The following is a 20,690-nucleotide window of genomic DNA, read 5'->3' as shown; positions in this document are numbered from 1 at the left end:
AGACAAAATTAACCACGACTGCAGTACATGTCTACAAAAAAATAAAATTAAAAACTCCGATTTAAAAATCTTTATATCTTAGCAGCCAGCAGCACAAGTATCGTAAAAATCAGCATTATCGAAATCGATACTTATATTATCTCTAACAGTGATGTGGCGTTCCTGTGGACGTTTTCAAATTAGGAATGTTTCCGTTATAAAAACTCTTTAATAGTAAGGACACTGGCTGATGGTTTTCTTTTTCAAACTGTTCGTTCTTGTGCTCTGGTCTTATCTGCGCAAAGGTTAGGTAATAAAGCCCTGTTTAAATAAGTTTTACGTCTTTTTACTGGACATTACTGTCTCTAACACGATGGAACACGATTCGGCTTCTCATATCTTGGGATTCCAATACCATACGTCTGGTGATAGGGCGTTTGTAGTAGACATTTAGGATAGATAATACAGGTACTTGATAAAGCATTTAGCTCTAACAACTCACAACATAACACCAACACCCTAATGAGAAGCCGGAGTTTCATGCCCTATGACTTTGGCAAACAATTTCTGACCTTTCTTGTACCCTCTGAAAGGTCAATAATTATATGTGTTTTCTTGGTTTCCTCATTGTTACAAGTTTCACTGTAGATGGCTTCAACCGGTTTAGCTCGGTGTGTTAAGTAAGCAAGATTATTATATTACATACTCATATAGATACGTGTACAAAAATCCATGCCCTTAATCCATGTAGGGCGGGCAGTTCATCTAGTCGTCTAATAAAAACATACTAACTCTTTATACATATTAGTATCAGAATTGAGCTATTCATTCATCAGTATGAGAATCTATTATGAGAAATTGTTTAATAAGAAAGCCTTTACCACCATATCGTTGTTATTAAGTAGTCCGAGCCCGAAGCGTAAAATAAAGAATAACAATAATACGTACACGGACATTCTCCCCCCGCACCAAGTCGTATCGGTGCCGAGCTAGATTTACCTCGCCTCCCCAATATGTCTCAATTTAGTCTCAATGGCTGTATGCAAGGAGTGCGAGAGCGTGAGCGGACCGTCTGTCTCGCTCTCACTTACGTGTTAGGTAGCACGTGGTAACAACGAGGTTTTTGTATGAACTGTCCGCGCTGGGCCCTAAGTTAACTCCAAATCCATGCTCATAGAACTTTCTTTTTATTTTAAACTCTGACCATATATGAAACGTTACCACCACAAACTAAGGAAGATCGCTTCAAAAGGTTTACTCTACACCAAACTTACTTGACATTAAAACAACCCTATTACCCCTTAAGGTTATTGTGCACCGCAATGGTGAGCGGCCTTTAGGACAGAGGCGGAAACGACAGCAATGCGCCTGTCCGCAACACCCCGGACACTTCATACAAGAAACATTGACGTTATCGTTCCCGCGCATCTTTGTGGGTGACGTCTGATGCCCATACGATTGGAGACTAAAGTAAGACTGAGGGGGGGGATGAGGTAAATCTAGCTGAGCCGCTGGTGGGGAGCGGAGAGCTGCCGTTCTATACGTAGTTTTATTCTTTATTCTATGCCTGAGCGCTCCTATTTGTCCGGCTAAGTAGTTAATGCCATATGCGGCAATCTACGATAAGTCCCGTAAATCAACGGGTGCATAAAAAAAAATACAAAAATCCGCGCCTCTGGAACGGTACCGCCACAGCCGCTGTGTGCATTGCGGTTTATTCCTAGGTAGACTTATCGAGTAAACTCTTCCTGTGCTCACTGGGGTAAAACAGAACCCATTTATTTTTCCTTCCATTAGCTGCGAGGGTTATGCCTGTTGCCTGTGTCTTTTAATTTTATTGCTTATGAGGATTAATTAACTTTTTTATTTCGTATTTAATCAGGTGTGATGCTCGAGTTTTATTTTTCTTGTTTATTGGTTTATTTTATTACGGGTGGATTATTATATTATTTTGTTTGTAGATGCTGTCTTTTTTGAGGTATCTAAGAAGGTCGGAGTGATAATTTTGAAAGCAATGTTGGAATACTAAATAGGCGGTAAGGTACATACATAAACTCACACCTATTTCCCGCCGCGGTAAGCACAGAATATTGAATTTCATTTGCTTCAATCCAGACACACTTCTCTTGCTTTCTCCTCATTTATTAATTACGCGGTAAGGTACTTATTGAATAAAAAAAATGAGAATTCTTTGGCTTTGGTATGTCTGGTCACTAGATTACTGATTACAGTGACCATAACATAACTATATTTCCAATTAGGGCTTATTCAAAGGTGCTATCATCGCATAACGAAATAAGTACAATCTCACAGAGCATTTTAAGCTCGAATAAAATTTATTATAAACTGTCCCTAGTAGTATTTTCTCATTAATTTTCCATGCTGAGATTATGTGCTATACCCTCCACGGGAGTAATCAGTGCTCGATGCGCCCCCTTGCGGTCGTCAAAAACACTTCTCTCCCTTTCCCTGTCCAAATGAAAACGTACAATCAAACCACTAATTATTAGACCCTGTCAAACAAATAATTATAACCCTGATTGTACTAATACGTTCCAAGTATTGATGTTGATGTCAAAAATGGAATGTTAGAATGTTTCACGAAAGTGGCGCTGCATGATAAATGTGTCGCCATTTTAATGGACAAAGGAATTTCCTGACTTGATCAGTATTCGTCAGACCTTAGGACTCTACGCTTTTTTTCTAGTATGGGTTGTGAAACCAATGACCGAGGACTACTATTGAACCGCCAAAGGCCCCTGACAAGGCCTATGTAATGATTACACAGTTATTTAAGTAAATAGTAGCCGGGAGCGACTGCTTAACGCGCCGTCTGAAGCCCGGATCATATTACTTTCCGACAATCGGGTGACGAGCCTGCAACTGTAACAATAAGCTGATAATTCATGATACTATTATTTACATATATAATTATCATCATCAGACCTCATACATCTTTTCTAGATGATAATAAAATATGCCTAGCATGCATTGCATGACAAAAGTGCCTAGCTCAGCACTTTTTTCATGACAGAGGGACAAATCTACCACATTATTATGTCTATATTTATACAGACACGTTAACTTTGTTTAGCTGCACGCGGTGCGACCAAAGAGATGCAAAGTATTGTACGCAACATAATGCGTGCATAAAGTGCCATGCACGCAGTCGCACGGGCTGGTTCCAAGAATCGACACAACCTCTCCACGACTCGCTGATTTCAAACACCGTTTACATAAAACCCGTAATACGTAATGGAGCAGGGCAGAGGCACAAGTAATTTGAAGACTTCTCGCATTCTATTCGGTACTAAGATCGATATAAATTGATCTGATGAACCATATTGATGACAGACATAACGGACCGGACCGGTTATCTCAGTCCACTTTTTCGACCTACTACGGGGTCGTATCGGCAGGTCGTATAAACACTTTTCTGCTAGCAGAAAAGTCTATATACTTAATTTTTAAGTAAAACTCTACACTATACCTCCCCTCAGATCCAACTAACTGAATTACACGAACTATTTGCAATCGAAACTAGAAACGAGACTTCAATAAAGTGAACGAGGCGCTCGGAAACATTTTCTTTCGTTTGTTTCCTTTCACATTATCGTAGAAAGGGGATGAGGCGCGCGCCGGCCGTACGGGTTTCGCATTTAAAAGCGATATAAAAAACTTGGGCCTTTATTTCGCAGGATGACCTAAGTGGCCGGTCGGACCGTACAAAAACCCCTCTTGGACTTACCTGTATTTTTCCACTTATTTATCCAACGTTTTTTACATTCGCACTGTCTGTTGGTACCGGCCGCTTTGTCTGTTCGGGAAGATCTTGTTTTTTAACGAGTACTTAGGGCCTAATTAAAAGGAAAGCTCCGCACGGACATTCGAGGCCTTTTGATGCCTACTGTTATTACGTCCGTGTATGAATTTAATTTGGCTGGATGGATCCTCGAGTGGGTAGCCCTATTTTGTTATTTTTTACGATGTGTTATTCAACATTGTCGAGTGGTTTATTTTTTGGGTTTGATAGGAAGGGAACACGTTGCTCTTATTTAAAATTTTCAGTTGGGTAAACTTGGCTCGACAATTATCGTACGATCTACAACTATACTTGAGTGTGTACCTAAGTATGTTCAAGGATAATCCGCAGAGACACGGCTGTGATGCGGAACGACGGCAAGGTCAGTGCGTGTGCGCACATCGCCACACTGAATTAGACGCCCGTTCCAGGCCCGCGTTAATGATCGCATACATCGCGACGTGGAAAATTAAAATCCAGGAAATGTACTCATCATAAAAATCGAGATTTAAGGCCCCACCAAGTTATTTGCAAGCATTAAAATTTTCAAGTGAATATCAAGCATATTGGAATTGTCCGTAATTTCCGATGTTATTCGCTTATTATTGCCGTACCTATAAATATTTATGGAAAGTATCTTAACATCTGAGTGGTCGGTAATGAGGAAAGCAGGCATTAACAGTAACTCCTCGCCTCGTGGACTGTAAATGTCAGCGGAGAATGACGACCTACGAGACTCCTGCGCAGCCTACATTACCAGTTTTATCTCCTGTATGACAGATGGTGCTATAAAATTTATTTATTTTAAATTAAGGACTGGGAATAACTTCAATAATGAGAGAGAGCACGTGTCCTTCGGGATCATTATTGCATTGCGCTCGATTCGGCCGAGATAGCTGTTTGATTTACTGCCTGACTTTTGAGCGCACTAAATCATTTTTGTATAGAACTCGAGAAAACTATTAGCTATTATTATTGGCGAACTACGAGCCCCTTTGTGTCTCCGGCCCGTCTCGCACTCGGCGCTGGCCACTTTTTATGGGGATTCTTATGATTTGCGTGGAGAAAGATGAATGTTCAAAACCATTTATATAAGTTGTGAACTATAATTTATGGCAAAATGTTTTTATAATGGCCAAAAGGCTGCGTCATTGCAAGTTTTCTGTTACTTGAAGTTTTCTATGAATTTATGCTATCCGCAAAGTAATCGGTTGACATTTCTATTATTACAACCGCGTAGTAGGAATAAATTGCGCAGTGGTGTGAGGTACAACGTATTTCATACTCTAATGTTTATATTTTGTGTTTTCCACGAAATAAGACTATTTGATACTTTTTCTGTTCGGCCTCAAAGCTCTACCACGGATTACCCGCGTAGGTTTACTTATGTTTAAGTTGGGGATCAACCAGGTAGTTCATGACATCTGCAGCAAACAAAAAAAAAAAACAAAAATATATGACTTATGTATCCGTGTATACTAAGTTTTCACTACAACTTATCTCAATGCTTATAAACAAATTAATAAATGTAAATGTAGGTACCCAAAATATTATTAGAACTTAATCAATCCGCCAATTCCGCCATAAAAAAGTAAAATATGAATATCCGAATGTTTCGCAAATTAACACGTCTACTCTTTTATCTCGCTCTATTGTGTCGAAAACGAAAGAATGCAAAGGCAATATCGCGCGTTTTTGTATCTTTTGGGATAATATTTACGATGCCCATTAATTATGAGAGGTCAAGATTGCAATGTTAGCGCAAACGTTGGGCCAACGCTCTTGAATGGAGCCTCTTTGTTTCAAAACCATTGGCGATAGTTGGGCCAACATGTTCCCAGATGTAAAGATACGAGGTGCCAAGCAGTCTAGCCGTGTGAGGTCCGGTGATCGATTATAGACTTTTTATGGCAAACATTTTGGAATTTATTATGATCGTTATAGAATTGGAATGTTTGGGAAAAAATAGGTGTGGATAGTTTTTTGGAGGGCGAACGCCCATCTTGTTAATATTTGAGGCTAGGACTTTTGATGGTGACTGCTGTTAAGGATGTCGGTATATGTCTATGATTGTAAGCATTCATATTGCATACAACGGTAGGTATTTTTTTTAATATGATGTTGACTTAAGCAAGATCATTATTTGATATTTTTAAACAGAAAGCTTAAACGCGAACCATGGTAGCCCAGTTGGTAGAACGCTTGCCTCTCACATTGAGGACGCAGGTTCGAATCTAGTAGGCCTAAAACAATGATTGTCGAGTTTTTTTTCAAATTCATGTTTGGATCATAAATGATTATCACGTGCTCAGGTGAAGGGAAACATCGTGGAAGAAACCCACATTCCCGAGAAATGCATTTTCGGAGGTATGTGATCTAACCTGTATTGGGCTGGTTTTTCCTTCGCAGGTTGGAAGTTCAGACAGGCAATAGCTTCTGTAAAAAACCAGACCTGTCAAATCTTCAGGTTAGGTAAGCGGACCCCGTGAAAACGGGCTAATTCTAGGGAGGTGATGGAATAGAACACTTAAAATTATAAATGTAAAATACGTTACTTGTAACTATGTTAAGTTTATACTGTTGTAATGTAACTCATCGTAGAAGAAACATAGATTATTAGCACACTCACAAACCCACATACCTAACTGCATCAATGCTGCTATTGCGAAACAAAGGAGGTTAAACAAAACACGGCTCTGCGTTTATTTTTTTTAATTGGTGCATAGAGGGCAACTGCGGGCCATGCGTAATTACAGAGGTCATTGACCTCACTACAATCAACGAACAAACAAATCTATGTTGATGTTGAACTTGTAGTGATTGTATGCGTCACCAATGTATGACGTAAACTGTTCTTGAACTTATTATTGGCTCTTCTACGTCATACGGGGTGGGTTGTTTGTGACTTTTGTGAGGTGATAAGGTTTGATTGATTGAGTAATGAATGATATGAATGACAGTCGTCTGATGCTGATGATTAATTGTGACTAGAACAGTTGGTTATGTATCTATAAGCCTTTTAATACAGCGCTCCATATTAAAAGGCTTAAGTTTGAGATTCGGTTGGACAAGTAAATCACTCAATAATAATGCATGTGTTTTTGATAGTCTTTCTCTGTTATTTTTGACGTGACTTTTTCTAGGTTTGAATCAGATGCCACTAACTACTTGGCCGGACAAATGGGCCTCACCCTCTTTTACAATACAATACAAAAACGCTTTATTGCACATAAAAACACAACATTAAAACAAATACAAAAGTGACAAGAGAAGCACGATCGGCGTCCTTATTGCTAAATAGCAATTTCTTCCAGGAAACCTTAGGGTGAAAGAACTTGCTATATATTGAAGTCGGGGACGGTGCAATACAGGTATAAGTAAATAATGCAATATAACTTAAAACTTAACTTTCTTTTGTATCTTATCTTATCACACATACTCAGGATACAGGAAATTCTAATGTCTTAATGTGCCGTCAAAGGTGTGCTAGTTATCTTAATTTAGTCGACGATATAAAGTAAGGTAAGAAACCATAAAATTAGTACCTAATCCATTTTGACAAGGAAAGTTTAATCCCATCTAAGCCTCTTATAGTCGTTAACAAATAATCAACGGACCACGACTCACCACGACTCCCAACAAAGTGACAAAGTAAAGAAACCCACCCACGACCATAACCCATTCACCATTGTAAACGTTTATGTTCCCTATCGAATTACAAATATGCCCAATAAAACTCCAGCATTTCATTATCAATAATTTACTACACTGTGCCGACGAATGTAGAAATGAAATTAAAAACAAACCATTAAACCATTTTATAGGAGAATCCCTAACAAGGACGCTTCCCTTAACCGGATCGGGAGCACACCTGGGTACTCGAAATTGCCCTAAAAGGTCCCAAACGACAACGGTCCCAAACTTTAAAAAAACGTAAGTTACATTTTCTGTTTTTGGAATGACGTTCTAGTAGAGATGCGCATAGGATTGTAAATCGTGGATCGTTTAAGTTCGGTGTTGGTAGCGATTGGACATAAGTCGTTCCGGAAGCAAGGAGTGCCGAGATGGTAGATTTTAAAAATGGAACGTTTGATTTGCATTTGAATAAGAGCCCCCGGCGACCCAGGTGCGCGCGGGTACAGTCGCCGGCAAAAGTTTCACGTGTCCATACATTTTTTTACACACATTTTTTTACACACATTTTTTGCCCGTTGGTGCGAGTACGAAAATGTATATGAATGGCCACTGGCAATGGGTTGGTATAATTAGCATACGTGTTAAAGTTAGATGTGAAATGTAAAACAGTAGGTAACTGATTCAGAAAGTTTTTAAAACTGGTGGAAATCACTTTTTATTTTCATGCACAGGCGGACGCATTACAAGTATTCTGTAAATTGGAGCTCTCCTCGGTTGTTTGTCTATAAATAAAATAGTAATTCAAAGTCAAGAGTAGTTCGTATTATCACAACACTCTTGAAGTCTAAGATTCTATTCTTCAATCCCATTACTCACTAGAATAGTTCGCGTAGTGTATATTATTATTGTTAATGGTGAGATAAATAGCGCGGCGGTTTTTGACAAATTCCTAATTATATGATTGCCTCAAAGAAAATTGGCAATATCGTTCGTTCTATAAGAAGAAACATACATACATAAACTCACGCTTATTTCCCACCGGGGTAAACAGAGACTTTGGAATTCCATTTGCTTCGATCCTGACATATATCACACATATATATATCCTTCTCTTGCTTCCTCCACATTCATCAATCGTTTCATACATGCACGCCGGTTCAGAGTACGGACTTTTCTAAGGACATCCAATTTGGTCAATGTACGTCCTTCTAGATGTTTCTGCGCCAGCCCTACCACCAACCTTCGCTTAATATACTGCTTTCGATCCTATAAGAAGAAAATACCTTGAAATTTTTTTGGTATTTTTTTAGATATTGTCACCTCTTTTGCGTTTTATATATGCCAGTACATTCATTAGGTCTGGCTCCATGTGATTTTTACGCACGTAACGAAACGTAGAGGGTGACACAATGTCCGTGTACTCACTTATTTGAATACCAGCACTTAGGTTTCTTAGGTCCTGAGGTAATCTCCTTCGAGTTACGTTGAATTACGCAGCCTATTTGAATGATCACAGGTGTTATTATGAAGGGGTGAAGGTAGGTAACGGTCGAAGTTTTTGGTAGGTACGTTACCTACTATAGTAAACTAATCTGATTCTTATAGGTAGTAACTTGACTTTCTGTTTCCTTTGTGTGCAATAAAGTATCTGTTATGTAAGGATTATTAGGCTATTACTACCACCACCAGGACTTCATAGTTTTTAATTGTCATTTTGTTTTAAGTTTTTGTAATGTTACTGTGCGTCAACACACATCCTCTTCATCATCAGCCGTATGCCGCCCACTGCTGGGCATAGGCCTCCCCCAAGGATCTCCACGACGATCGGTCCTGCGCTGCCCGCATCCAGCGGCTTCCCTGTAACAAATAATTTACTTACTTATATATATTTTTTACTTCCGATTGAGAATCGATGTCACCTCTAGTTTAGTGTTAAAAGCTGTCTTGTCAATACGGCATAGATACCGTGAAAACCCAGAGTCCATAAACCCATAGTCTATAAACCCACAGTCCATAAACCAATTAATCAGCGTTTGGAGTACCTCCGTACGTTCTGAGAGCGATGCTGCAGAAGTCTGGAATACATAGTGTTTATGTTCTTGTATATGTTAAAAAACAACCAAAACACAGCCCAGGCTGGGAACGTAATAAGTAAAACGAGTCCAATACACGATATTTTTTATCTGTGGAGTGGTTAAGCTTCCATTGTCTGAGTTTTTATTACTCGGCCGACAATACGCGTAAGCGGGTAGCAAGTTATCGGGCCTTCTGATCAAACTTATGCCATCTTATGTTTTTTTAATTATAGTTTTTTGTCTGAAAGCGGAGACGCATTGTGCGCGAGCGATACGCGATACGTTTCGCGCTTCGTTGTAAAGCTCGTGTTCCTGCCGATTGTCAGATTAATTTCGTGGGAATACTTTAGCTTTAGAATAGAAAAGTGTAAGTATGTAGGTATACAGGGTGTTAGTGACATCTTATCGAATACTGAGGGGGATGATTTAGACCATAATTCTGAGTTGATATCATGTCGAAATTTTTCGTTCTTTTTAAATTATTTTCAGTTCCATACTTTTGCGACGGAAAATTCCACTTGATATTAACTCAGGATCACGGTTTGAATCATCCCTCAAACATTTTCTTTACGATGTCACTAACACCCTGTATGCTAATAAGCATCAAACTTTTCATAGTAAAGTAAACATAAAAAGAGCTTACTTTGTTTAGATGTATATTACAGATGGTGGTAGTGGATGGTTAAACTAATATAAGTCGCTTTTTTCTCGAACGGGGAGCGCCCGGTTCGATCCCGTATCTTCTGTCTTACTCAGTTGGTAATATACTCGTGTGCTTATGTTAAATAACGTAGAATTATCTACTAAGATAGTAAGGATCCTATATCACTAGGACACCATAGTATAAACACTACGCGGTGCCAAGTCCTGTATAAGATAATCAACGATATTTTCGAGTAGTATTATTCGATCAACTTTTTTTTTGACATGACTTATTGTAGATTTACTGCAGATGGCATTAACTACTTGGCCGGACAGATGGGGAGCGCTGAAGGCTCTCACCCGGTACAACGTTTAAGACAACAGGCCTGAGGGTGCCCAGTTGGGCGCGAATCCTGAAGTGTTTGGTGTCGCGAGCTGATTGGCTGCCTCTATGTCTAGATTCGATCAACTATGAGTAAGAGTTTGAAAGGAAAGTAGAGTGATATACATGTGAAAGTAGATTGCTTTCACCGCTTTCCCTTGAAGTTTAAAAACTATATTCGTCTGTGGTCAGTTCTAGCTCTCGAAGTCTTCTTCTTATCGTGTGGGTTGTGAGGTGACGTACCAACCTCATCAACCCTGGTGTCAGGGTTACTATTGAGCCGCCAAAGGCCCCTGACATGACTCATGTAACGACTACTTACTTACATCAGTAAGTAGTAACCGGGACCAACAGCTTAACGTGCCTTCCGAAGCACGGATCATCTTACTTTCGGACAATCAGGTGATCAGCCTGTAATGTCCTAACCAAACTAGGGATCACAAAGTGATTTTTGTGATATGTCCCCACCGGGATTCGAACCCGGGGCCTCCGGATCGTGAGTCCAACGCTCAACCACTGGACCACAGAGGCCGCTCTCGAAGTGTTCTGATACAAGCGTAACTTATATAGTATTGTTTTGTTGTTTATATGGATTCATCATCGTCATTATCATAGATTAAATTTTATCTGCTGGCAAATTGTTTTTTTTTTTAGAATTTTCCATAGATCTATAATGTCGTTAATATGTACTCTGTAGTCTTCTGTTGATTTTCTCTGCTGACCCCAATAGGGATTAAAACAACACAAAATCGCAAGTTTATAGAGGTATATGTAAGGCGGGTATCAAACGGCGCGGTCGACCGCGCGGTCGTCGGTGCGGTAAGGTGGTTCTCGTGTGTTAAGAATCATGGGTTTACATACTTACAACTCAATACTATCTTGCCGAACGCTTCACCGCTAACCGCGACCGCGCCTGCAGCGTGTGATAACCGCCTAAATACATCTTTCAAAACTTCACCTACAACTCACGAGTTCACATTGCACATTTAATTACAGTAAACAGCGACGAACAATTAAAACACAGCGATAGAGACGTCCTACACTATTGACCTCATTAGCGGTAACAACCTGCAACCCGCGGTAAAACAACCACCGACAACCTCGGCACAAAACCACTTGTCTCGCGCCTTTTCCTCTCAAATATAAGCGACCTTCCCCACAACGCGACGCGATTCGTTTGATTAAACAACCAACATTTGAATATAGGGTAAATGAACTAAAATTCCTTGCTTAAGTATATCTTTTTAGCACTTAAATACACTTTATCGACGCGATTCGTGCAGTATTGAAACTAGATATAGGTCCCTTTTTGGGGTGATTTGTTGTATATTTGCCATATAAGACATTAACTACTAGATTGGAAAAATGGGGAGAGGGTTCCTATCCAGTGAACGTCAGAACGTGTGCATAGAATTTATACGAAATAATGATTTATGTATGATTTTATCAAAAAATGGTCAAACGTCTAACCTAGCCAACTTGGCTCAGCGTTTGGATCGGGCGAATCAGAGGAGTAATAATGACATCTCACAGGTATGCAAGTAAGGTGTTCATTTAATTTGGACGGGTTATGCGCGCAACCGACTCGTTCGTTCGAAATGTTAGCAACTTGGCTATGGCTCCTTGATACCTACTAGGAAGGTCTTACCCTAGCCTATAAATTACTGCACAGTAATTTCAGTAACTCACACGAGTTACTGAAATAAATCTCTAGCCATACAGGTAGCCTCTAAACATAGAGGCAGCCTATCAGCTCGCGACACCAAACACTTCAGGACCCCGATACCGACCCCGCCGGCGTGGTCGACGATGTCCCTCATTCAGCGCTTATCGCTATCGACCCGCTAGGGTCGATTGATTCTTTCAAATATTTTCCTCTCAGACGTCGTCCTGAGCCGAGGTTCGCACCCAACTGGGCACCTTCAGGCCTGTGTGGCCATCTGCGGCAAATCTACAATAAGTCACGTCAAAAAAAAACTGAAATAAACATTTTTTTACCTTATCCTAACATCGCAGATCTATGCGATATCGTATCGTGCGGTGAGGAAGATCACTTACTCATCGTGGTTTTTCAGCCGGTGTCATTAATTCCACCGGCTTTGTGGCCTCGTTGCGCGGGTGATCTACTCTTGTTTTTTACCTCATTAACAAATGCCGAGTCGAAAGGTCGGAAGATCGATTGGAGAAATAAAACTAATTTTCGTATTCCCGCTTCTGCATAGCACTCTTTTGCTGTTAGTGCTCTAACTAATAAATAAAATGAAATATGAATGTATGGATTATTGTCCGAGGCATGTTGTTATAGAATATACTGAGTATTTTACTGGTGATGGTGTTTCGGTGTGGTTACAGAGCATTTTATAATGTTTTATAGAATAGAATATAATACAATTGTTTTACTTTAAAAAGACGCCACACACAAAGACAAGACAATAACATCACTTAAAAGTTGTTTTCAGAAACAAAGTGTTTTTGTTACGAGTACTAGGCGCGCACAGTTAATAAGCACACACAGACACAGTCACAGTCACAGTTAGTGATATAATTATGTGTAATGAATAATTATTAATGCTATATTGTTATTGATAAATAACATAAATATTTTATTCAGTAGACCACAGTGCCATTTGAATATATAATATTTTTACCTAGTGCGAATTTATTGTTTATTTTAATCGACGTCTACATGATCAATCTTCAAAATTAGTGTGGCATAGAGTTTGTTTTCCTATATTATATATTCATTTCCTACATCGTGCCAAATACTGAGGGGAGTGATTTTGACCATGATTCTGAGTTAATATCAAGTGGAATTTTCCGTCGCAACATTCAAGATTTGTTTGTCTTTTTGTACATTATTTTGCAGTTCCATACTTTTGCGATGGAAATTTCCACTAGATATCAACTCAGAATCATGGTCTGAATCACCCGTCAAATTTTTCGTTGCGATGTCACTAACAGCCTATATACCCTCCAGTGAAATTCATAATAAAAAGGGACAAAATATAATTTCGATTTCCTCAGGGTTTCGCCCTCGGGACTCCGGTCTTTAATTACTCCCGGGATACTCGCCGCGTCCGTTCCAGCCTTCATAATTACTAATGAGCTTTACTTAAATACACACGAACCAAGGAAAATACGTCCAGTAATTAAAAAATAATTATGTACAGTTTTTCCAGTCAAGCATCTATCTGAGGCGTAAAAATGGGAAAGGAACATAAGATGTGGTTCTTTCAGGTTGGTACATATTATTGTTACAATATTTACGAGTGTGTACGCGGATGTTTTCTTGTTTATGTCGTAAAAAAATACTTGGGAGATAATGGCATTCCATAGTCTCTGCTTACCTCGGTGGGAAATAGGCGTGAGTTTATGTATGTATGTTGGTGATAAGCGTATTTAAAATTGATAAAATCCACGTATTAAGTAGGTGAATAACAAGGCTCTTGGGTAAATACATTCAATAGATTATGACTCAAGATCGTTCTAAAGTCAATTTAAATAAATGATGCTTATGTGTACCAGTGTTTATTATATTTACAGTATGCTATAAATACGTAGTACACATTACATTACTTTTTATATAAATCCACCTTTTTTAATAAACGCACTCTAATTTAAGACGCTGCCGTCGTCGGGGGCAACGGAAAAATAAGAAAAATTCCCGGTAGCAAATTAGAGGCCGTGGTTCCGTAATAAGAGTGGACCCAGAGAGGCCTGATACCGAGGCCCATATTGTTGTATTATTTCTCATCTTGCCAGCCAGATATTTTGCGTTCCGTTTCCGACGCCGGAAAATGCGGGACGGAATTTTGCGTTAGCAAATCGGGTCGCTCATTAGATGAGGAAAATACCCGTATTTTGGGGTGATACGTTTGGGAGAAAGTTAATCTGCTAAATGAATGGGCCCTCCAGAATTGAAATACAATTTCAGTAATTATTGTTCCAGCCAAACTTGAAACAGACCAACCGAAAGTTTTTAACGCGCCAAAGTTCTTACGGCCGTAACTCATCGATCGGGCACTTCACATTAATTTCGTGGCAATTATTAAATACGAGCAATTCGACAATTAATTGGTGCAAAAAGCGCCGGGGCCCCGGCGTGGAATCGCAACGGAATCGCGACGGGATCGCAGTAAATCACGCGCGCACAATGCGGCAGGTGGCGGCGGCGGCGCGCGATAATGCTCGCGTTTAATTACGCGGAATAATTAGTGAACGGAATATTTTCCGGGCCCTAACTATCTCCGCCGTCTTCCGGCGATAACTAGGCGGTAATTGCGGATTAACCTCGCATTCAGAATTTAATAGGTGCTCGAATAAACGCCTATACGAGCCCCACCAGAACCCCAATGACGCTATTTGTTTAGTGACGCCGAATTAATTGTTTACCGGTAAACATGCCGCCGACACGTCGTGTCGTATTATTTGCTTATTCATTTCGTGCCATCTGGGAGTTTACACGTGTTGAATTACACGTTTCAGTCGATGGAAAAATTTGAAACAATAGCCGGAATTTGTAGTGGATCGCGCTTTAATCGTTTTAATGTAGCGAGTTGGTTTCCAATATTTTAAAATTCAGCTCGGGTGGCGATTGTTTAGAGTGCTCGGCCCGCGGGACGCAATATTGCAGGCACGTGTTGCGATGTAATTTGCGATTTATGGCACGTGAATAATTCGCGATAATCCCGCTCGCCCCGCGCCCGGCGTCCCCGAGCGCCTTGGCAACCTTTGATCTCCGTAATACAAGGTGAAAAATAATAATATAAGCGCATTTGCTCAGGTGCTCGCTGTGTAGTTATTGCGACCTGCCCCCGGGGTGGCTAGTTGAGCGTGAACTTTTGATATCGCGCGAAATATTAATTTCCCGTCACCAATAAACAGCCAGCGCACGTAATGCTGGCAAATTAAAATGAGTGCCTTCAATATTACTCTGTTGGGAAATTTTAATTATAAAGCAATATTCTTCTTTAGACAACGTTTATAAGAATTATTATTTATCAATGTTACCTGTATGTTTATAAAAATACATTAATGCTTTCACATTTTTACGTTTGTTACTTTTTCATTTTAATTTATGAAACCTGAATAAAGGTGGATTAATTTTGCGACGGATTTTTTTTTACAAAATCATGATGTGAGATAATTGCAAACACTATGGAATTAATATATTATAAGTGAAAAATGTTGATATAAAACTCAGGCATCAAATTATTTAGAACGCTAAGTACTCGTTTTTCTTTGGATAATTAACATTAAGTAATCTTTCATTCGTATTACAACAATAACCATTGGAATATTGTTACCTTATTTATGTATATTGTCGGTAATGTCCCTAAAATAGGTCTCGCCTCCACCAAAATCAGGGAATCGTAAGACAACCTCACACAAACCTACATTTCCCGTATACCTATCTGAACAAAATACCTACAGACTATTCCATTTCCGTGATGATGAGAATCAATTACCGATATTGCGCGCACGACGCCAGATGGCGGGGCGCACAAAAATCACTGCACATTGTTCCCGGGAACTAATTGCAAGGGGCTATGGACTCCCGTACTCTCGGACTAAATCATTCTCTAATGCGAACCCTCCTTTAGCACTGATTAATTTTTATTTCGCCAAAAATTATTGGGTTAGCAGTTAATTGGAGTTTATATGAGTAGTTTGTGACGCAAATGCTTTGGAAAAGGGGGTTGAGATTATTATTATTTTTGTTGGTGGTTTATTAAATTAGACTTTTTTTGCAAATTAATGTTATTTTGAGTAACGTATCTGAGTCTATATTCTTAGTGTAGTCTTTATGTTTCTGGGGTAGTCCGTATGTCACGGTTTTGAACTGTGGCAATAAGTGGGCCCATATTACCATGTGACTTAAACATAGCTAGCATGTAGTGGGTATATATACTATACCTACTTCTTCAGGCATGATGTTATGTTGTGTGTTATAATATATGCTATATTGACAGTATTTGTACCTAACAAAGGCGTGGGTCTTTTTTGTACCTGACTTGTTGAAATTTCCCAATCATAATATACTTTATAATACTTTATTGCACTTAACAATTAGTTACACCACAAACAAGAAATGGACGTTTACAAGGGTGGACTTATCTCTAAGAGAGATCTCTTTCAGCCAATCCAGAGGTAGTATTAGAATAACTGCGGAAGAATAGGTGCAATATATTAAATACATTATAATAATTATATCTACATAATAATAATCATATCATCTTGATAGTAAATCTTTAGCCCGAATCTTGAAGTCAAACTATTCTATTATATATTTTTTTATCATTATTTTCATATATATTTATATAATGTATATTAAAGACAGGTTAATGTACTTGTTTCATATACTTAGGTAGTTCTTTTAATTATTTATTATGTTAGAATGCACTAACCCGCTTCTATTAATATTTTTTCAATTTTTTCCTGTATCCAAAGATTGCCTGGAAGAAATTGCTGCATGAGCAATAAGGCCGCCCGTTGTGCCTTTCTGTATCTGTTGTCCTTATATCTGTATCTTGTGTTCATTGTGCTCAATAAAGTATTTTATCTATATATAACTAGACCTTATAATTTAACCCAGTTACTCCTGAAACTATTTATGGTCTCCGGATTTCGTAATTTTTCAATATGTGTTTTATTGTGGTGCCAAAGTCTTCGGAAAAATAGTGAATAAAATCTATCTCTTCTGGGAAAGCGGGAAAATCATGGCCGTTTAAACGCCCAGTAGGAATATCCACTACTAACATACACAAGGAAATATAGCTGTATTAAAATACAATTTAAGCTTTCTTGCGCACTTTTATTTGCAACATAAACATTTTAACTGTAATATGATAATATTTCTACTATTCGGCAGTGTGATGTGTAAGAAAACATGCTTTGGGGTGCAGAGAAACAGTACATTTTTTACAAAAATAATTAGTTTTTTTCTTGCATACAGCACACCTCAGCTGATTTTCTTTATATTCCACCAGATGCGCTCCATTCTGTCATAACGGGACGTTTCACGGTAGTTTCTTGACGTTGGACGTGGACCACGCTTTTCCGTTTTTTGATACGTCACCAGAGTTCTCCAGTAAGCTTCTTGCTACCGCCCTGCGATAAGTCAGATGATAATATTCGCCACTATCAGCCTTGTACAACTGCCAAGCATTGTGAACAGCCATGTCGAGGCAATGACACAGCAATGGAAAATACCATTTTCCCCCCTGATGCTGGTCCTATATTTTGGTCAGCTCAATCTCGATTTTTTGCCCCTCTAGGAATCTATGTGCATTGTGACGATTCCTTCACTGATATTTTTGATTACGTGGCACTGTCACGGCTATAAGAGGTGTATCACATTCGGTAGGTGCAGTGACATTTGATATAGTCTGTTCCGGGGGATCCGCAGCTTCATCAATAGATACAATGCCTGTACATCTTCTTTTGGCTATCGTAGACAAAGGCAATTCATGTTCAATGTCAAAAGATTCGTCGTCTGAATAGATCAGGTCCGCTTGAGCTTTCAGCTGAGAACCTGAAAAACCCAACAATTTGAATCAATATATAAAAACTAATAAATAACTGTGTAATGGTAATAAATGTATTATGAACAAATGTATAACTATTTCGCTTACTAGCTTACCTAGAAGATTATGCCAAGTTACAACTTCTTCGCCTCCAGAATCCTCATCAGTTACATCAGCGTTCGCATTTTCAGGTGGTAAAATAGCTACGCCACTTGGTAATTGATCGTTATCGTCAATACACTCCAGCTCTTCGATAATTTCAATCAATCTCAACGGTTTCATATAGCGCGGCCTGAAAAACATAACAGACGTTGATTCTCCTACTGGGCGTTTAAACGACCATAAACTTTCAAGATCAAAATTGATATAAAAAACTCTTGTAAGATACTTTATTTTCCATTTCTTGACTAATATGTACTTACGTCTCAATAAAGCTATAAGTAATAAACAATAATATCTCGAAAAACTAATAAAAACTTACCTCTTAGAAGCCATATTTCGAAATATTTTATTAACTGTCACTTAAAACCGCAAAATTAATTGAAAATAGGCACACAAATAGCATTAACAAGTTACTGTCATGAAGTTTAATTAACACTAAGGAGAATAACGCAGAGATAACTAGGGTAGAAAACATTAATTCTACAAATAATCGAGGGTAGATTTGATAAGTATTGGCGGGCGTTTAAAAGGCCAGTAGGGGAATCTGGGTTAATGTCTAAACTTTGCTTATTTACTAATAAGACGATTTTATTGTTCACAGGAATGGATTTACTATCAACAGTAATTAAAATCATTTGGGTAAGCTTTCAGAAATATATATAACAATTTTATTCTCTAGGTAATACAAAAAGTACACTCAACGAAATAAATCCATGTAATTATGCAAAGTACAGTGAGCGTAGTTAAAACTGACCATGACTCGACCGAGAGTCACAATGGCGCTGGCGGTCTCAATTGAATCAATGTCCTACTTCCTGTATATCAGATTCATTTCCTTTTGATACACTTGTGCAACTGCTGGCGAGAAGTGACTTACATACTAGAGCACAGGATAATAAATTATTTCATTCTTATTCTTATTTTAAAGAAAGGGGTGGCAAATTCGAGGACCTAGACAAAATGCGTTTTACTTTCGAGACCGCTATAAGCTACATATAATATTATGCGATTAATTAAGCAACTAAAATCCATATATTTGTATTCTATTCGAAGGGTTATAATGGATATCTTTATTACTTAGTTAAAAAAAGACCATTTCATGTTTCTAGTAGTTTCATTGCGTTATTGTCATAAGTTTTTCATATCTGAATTTAGTAAATGCTATTCGAACCCTCAGAAGCTTGGTAGCCAAATCGCTAGTCGCTCCACGCCAGCAGTCGCACGGACGGTTTGCTTATTGATGCTCATTTGTCAACTTTTCGGCTCACACGCCCAGAGACGGTTAATTCAACGATTGATGTTAATATTGTCGAGTGTACTTCATGTTATTACGTATAATGAGTAGTATTGACGAGTATTGAAAGATTGAACTAGTTACTATTACAATAAATATTAAGTACTTACTATTGAAGTACAATTAGGGATTATAATATTTCAATATAGATAACATTTAACAATCGTCTCAATGCGCGGTAAGAATAAGATCTGTCGAATTACCTACGTAAGCTAGTGTTGTGATGTGTATTAGCATATGATAGCAGTCGATAATAACAGTAGTTAATTTTATAAATCTGTGATTCTGTAGTGGCTATCGCCATTTCATAGTTTCAGTATTTCTATGGTGGAAAGACGAGAATGGCGTGAGTTAACTAACTATTTATTAGTTACACCATCAACAACCCACAGTGGAGTAGCGTGGTGGAGTATGCTCCATTCCCTCTCCGTTTGATTGAGGGGAGGCTAGTGCCCAGCAGTGAAAAATATATAGCAGCTGTTTATGTATGTATGTTGTAGCATTTACCTCGGGTCTAGATAAGACAATATTTTAGAGGGTTTAGAATAAGTCAAATTAAGTGTTTCGGTTACGTTTTCGATGGAACAGGTATGGGATTGACATAAGCTGACAAAATGACAACAGATTCGCTTATCTTAATGCCATACTTACTTTTATCAATCGATTCATTCGCCCTAGCTTAGCTGGCACTCTTTATAGAAAACATTTAAAAAATATAAGCGTGTTATTATAATATTATAAATAATTGTGTAAAATAATTTAATTAAAAATGTCATGTCTTTCATAAAGTAACATAATGGGTACTTTCGTTTCTGCTTCCACAATAATAAAATTACAATGTCGGGACAAACATGGTAGAGAATTTTTAAAGAGTGTCTTGTGTCATGTGTGTGTGTGTGTGTGTGTGTGTGTGTGTGTGTGTGCGTGTGTGTGTGTGCGGTTTAATGAATTTGTATTGAAAATATGATATAAACAAATGAAACAATATTAATTTGTCACTTTTAATGTCTGTTGATTCATTAAGATTAGTAACTACTTAGTTACTAATCATTTTTAATCAACAGATGTAAGTACTTCGCCATTAAAACTTTCGAAGTACCTGGCAGCTAATAAAATAATCGATGTTTGCCATTTAACGCCTTAACTGTTCGATCGACTTAGATGAAAACTGACACATATATAAATCAAAATT

The 20,690-nt window shown here is 38.4% G+C and overlaps 1 protein-coding gene across 1 annotated transcript; it reads right to left on the bottom strand.

The window, feature by feature from the left end:
- Nucleotides 1-17,527: 17,527 nt before the first annotated feature.
- LOC126367540 (piggyBac transposable element-derived protein 3-like) lies at nucleotides 17,528-18,753 on the bottom strand. The gene is made up of 2 exons (XM_050011154.1): nucleotides 18,159-18,753; nucleotides 17,528-18,050 (listed from the first exon to the last, which is right to left on the bottom strand). The coding sequence occupies exons 1-2, from the start codon at nucleotides 18,343-18,345 to the stop codon at nucleotides 17,821-17,823; spliced, it is 417 nt and encodes a 138-aa protein (XP_049867111.1). The 5' UTR covers nucleotides 18,346-18,753; the 3' UTR covers nucleotides 17,528-17,820.
- Between the last annotated feature and the right edge of the window lie 1,937 nt (nucleotides 18,754-20,690).

The sequence above is a fragment of the Pectinophora gossypiella genome, chromosome 1, assembly GCF_024362695.1.
Source record: "Pectinophora gossypiella chromosome 1, ilPecGoss1.1, whole genome shotgun sequence".
Taxonomy (NCBI): domain Eukaryota; kingdom Metazoa; phylum Arthropoda; class Insecta; order Lepidoptera; family Gelechiidae; genus Pectinophora; species Pectinophora gossypiella.
The sequence above is the reverse complement of the archived record's forward strand: the minus strand, read 5'-3'. Positions and strand labels throughout refer to the sequence as shown.

Bases quoted from the DNA above. Each gene is read 5' to 3' on its own strand.
- LOC126367540 (XM_050011154.1), bottom strand. From the start codon at position 18,345: ATGTTTTTCAGGCCGCGCTATATGAAACCGTTGAGATTGATTGAAATT. The intron at 18,051-18,158 runs GTAAGCTAGTAA...TGGGTTTTTCAG, and splicing joins AACTTGGCATAATCTTCTAG to GTTCTCAGCTGAAAGCTCAA.